The sequence below is a fragment of the Tasmannia lanceolata genome, unplaced genomic scaffold, assembly GCF_043159265.1.
Source record: "Tasmannia lanceolata isolate RefF3 unplaced genomic scaffold, GAP_Taslan_0.1 ptg000018l, whole genome shotgun sequence".
In the NCBI taxonomy this organism is placed as follows: Eukaryota; Viridiplantae; Streptophyta; class Magnoliopsida; order Canellales; family Winteraceae; genus Tasmannia; species Tasmannia lanceolata.
The window spans coordinates 29356173-29358542 of NW_027518695.1; the positions used below are offsets into that span (position 1 = coordinate 29356173).

At 42.8% G+C, this 2370-nt stretch overlaps 1 protein-coding gene across 1 annotated transcript; it reads left to right on the top strand.

Moving 5' to 3' along the window:
- Positions 1-731: 731 nt before the first annotated feature.
- On the top strand, positions 732-1556 carry LOC143850262 (uncharacterized). The gene has a single exon (XM_077359525.1). The coding sequence runs from the start codon at positions 732-734 to the stop codon at positions 1554-1556; it is 825 nt and encodes a 274-aa protein (XP_077215640.1).
- Positions 1557-2370: the final 814 nt, after the last annotated feature.

The following is a 2370-nucleotide window of genomic DNA, read 5'->3' on the forward strand; positions in this document are numbered from 1 at the left end:
AATGATCACCCTCTCGTTACAGCAGCTTGGGTAGCTGAGACATGTTTACGTTTATTCGCTCGCCCAGAGGATGTCCGTACAAGGATCATAAGAGAATATATCAAGATGCATTGGGGTATAACTATTAGCTATTAGAAAGCGTACAATGCGATGAACATCATACTTGAGATTAAGTGTGAGAATGTCGAGGACTCTTACCGCATATTGCTCGCATTTGCAGTTGAGATAATGGGCCTGGAAGCTACATGCGTGTTTTTTGACATAGATATTTACGTCCAAGGGGAGATGATAAATTTGCTCGCTTATTCTGGACATATGGTCCCTGCGTACGTTCTTTTCGAACATTGAGACCTATAATTTTGGTGGACGGAACACATCTGTTAGGAAAATATCTTGGAATCTTATTGATTGCAATTGGTGTCGATGGTAACAACGGTTTATATCCATTAGCATTTGGGGTGGTGGAGACGGAGGATGAAGATAGTTGGGAGTGGTTTCTGAAGTTGTTGAAAAGGCACGTATTGCCAGAGCAGATGAATGTATTCACTATATGCTCTGATCGATAGAAGGGGTTGTTGCAGGCAGTACCTACAGTATTTCCCAATTGTTATCATAGTTATTGCATGCGTCACCTTGCTACCAACTTCCGGTCCGACTTCAAAGATCTTCTACTTGAGAGATTGTTCTGGAGAGCCGCAAGGACATTGAGAGAGAGTGTTTTCAAAGAAACAATGGAGAAGATTAAGGCAAACAATGAACGCGCACATAAGTGTATAAGTAACATTCCGAAGGAAAACTGGGCTAGTTTTTATTTCAAGGGGGTTAGGTATGATGTATTGACTACGAATAGATCGGAGTGTTTCAACGCTGTCTTGAAAGATGCCAGAAAATTGCTGATTGCATCATTGGTAGAGCACACTCGACATCAGACTACCCAGTTCATTCAGAAGCGTCAGAAATTTGGTAGCAGTTGGCACACAAAGTTGACTCATTATGCAGAAGAACGTATGGAGTCATCACTGAGGGAGGGCTGCCAATATACAGCTTATCGAGTAGGGACTCATGAATTCGAAGTAAATTCCCTTGAAACTACAGATTCCGTCGATTTGATAACTCGAACGTGTAGTTATCGTGCCTTCCAAACATATGAACTTCCGTACGGACATGTAATCGTAGCCATTAACATCACAGAATTCGATCCGTACGATTGCTGCGACGAATGTTTTGATGCAAAGAGGTATCCGGATACATACGCTGAGGTTGTGCATGCAACACTAGATCGGACACAATGGCATGAAAGTCCTGAACCGTTGATGATAATATTACCACCGCTTGCGAAGCGACCGCTTGGAAGGCCACGTACGAGAAGAACGGATCGCGAGTTGAAAGGTGGATTACATTACAAGTGCACCCGATGCCGACAACTTGGTAACAATAGAAGAAGTTGTAAAGAACCTCCCGTCGTCGGACTGAATCTCGACGAAACTGCTATTGGACCTTCTGCACCAATACTCACGAGGTCGGGCGTACCTTGTCAAGCTCCCTTCCTTGCATAAGGGTTTAGGTTTTTTGGAGGAGAAGTTGTATATGATTTTTTTATGTACTCATATACTCTTACGAATTTTTTTGTTATTTTGTAAACAGTGGCTGTTTCAGATACACTTATAAATTTTTTGGAGTAGAAGTCACCCTATTTTTGAAATGGTAACGGATCAATTGCTGAGTTATTACAGTGGGTCCCACAGTTCGGCATAACTCGGTCTGATATGGTCAAGTAATAATAAAGGTCCCCTCCATCCCTGGTAATTTCTAAATTTTCATATGTGATACTCCCATTTCATCTCTTCGTCACCCCATTTTCATATGTGATACTATGGGACCCGATCCCGCGAGAGGGTTGCGGCGCGAGCCGCAACGCTCTCTCTTGGTCTCTCGTACCCACACGAATGGTGTGTGCTTTTTATTATTGATTTTAATTACCCAACCAAGCAGGCAGCAACCAAGCCATAGGGTGCAAACAAACGTGCAACCCAGTACCCATAAGGGCAGGGGTAAGCCGCTGAGCCTAGCAAGGTGTGATTTAATTCATCTTTCCGTGAACTTGGGATCACTAAGGCAATCTGAATTCCACACAAAAGAGAGTGACAGAGTCGCCACCTAGATGAGGGATCTAGGACCCATAATTGACCAGAAATCTAGACTCGTTACCTGGTGACGAGAATGGAAGGTTTGGGGAGTTACCACCACATTCCTGCCCGATAATCGGTCTTCAATTCAAAAGTTAACTCTTTTGAATTTATTTTAAATGGCTCATTTACCTCTATATTAATGTGCGAACTACGTGACATGCATCCTAAGATTTAATTTCAG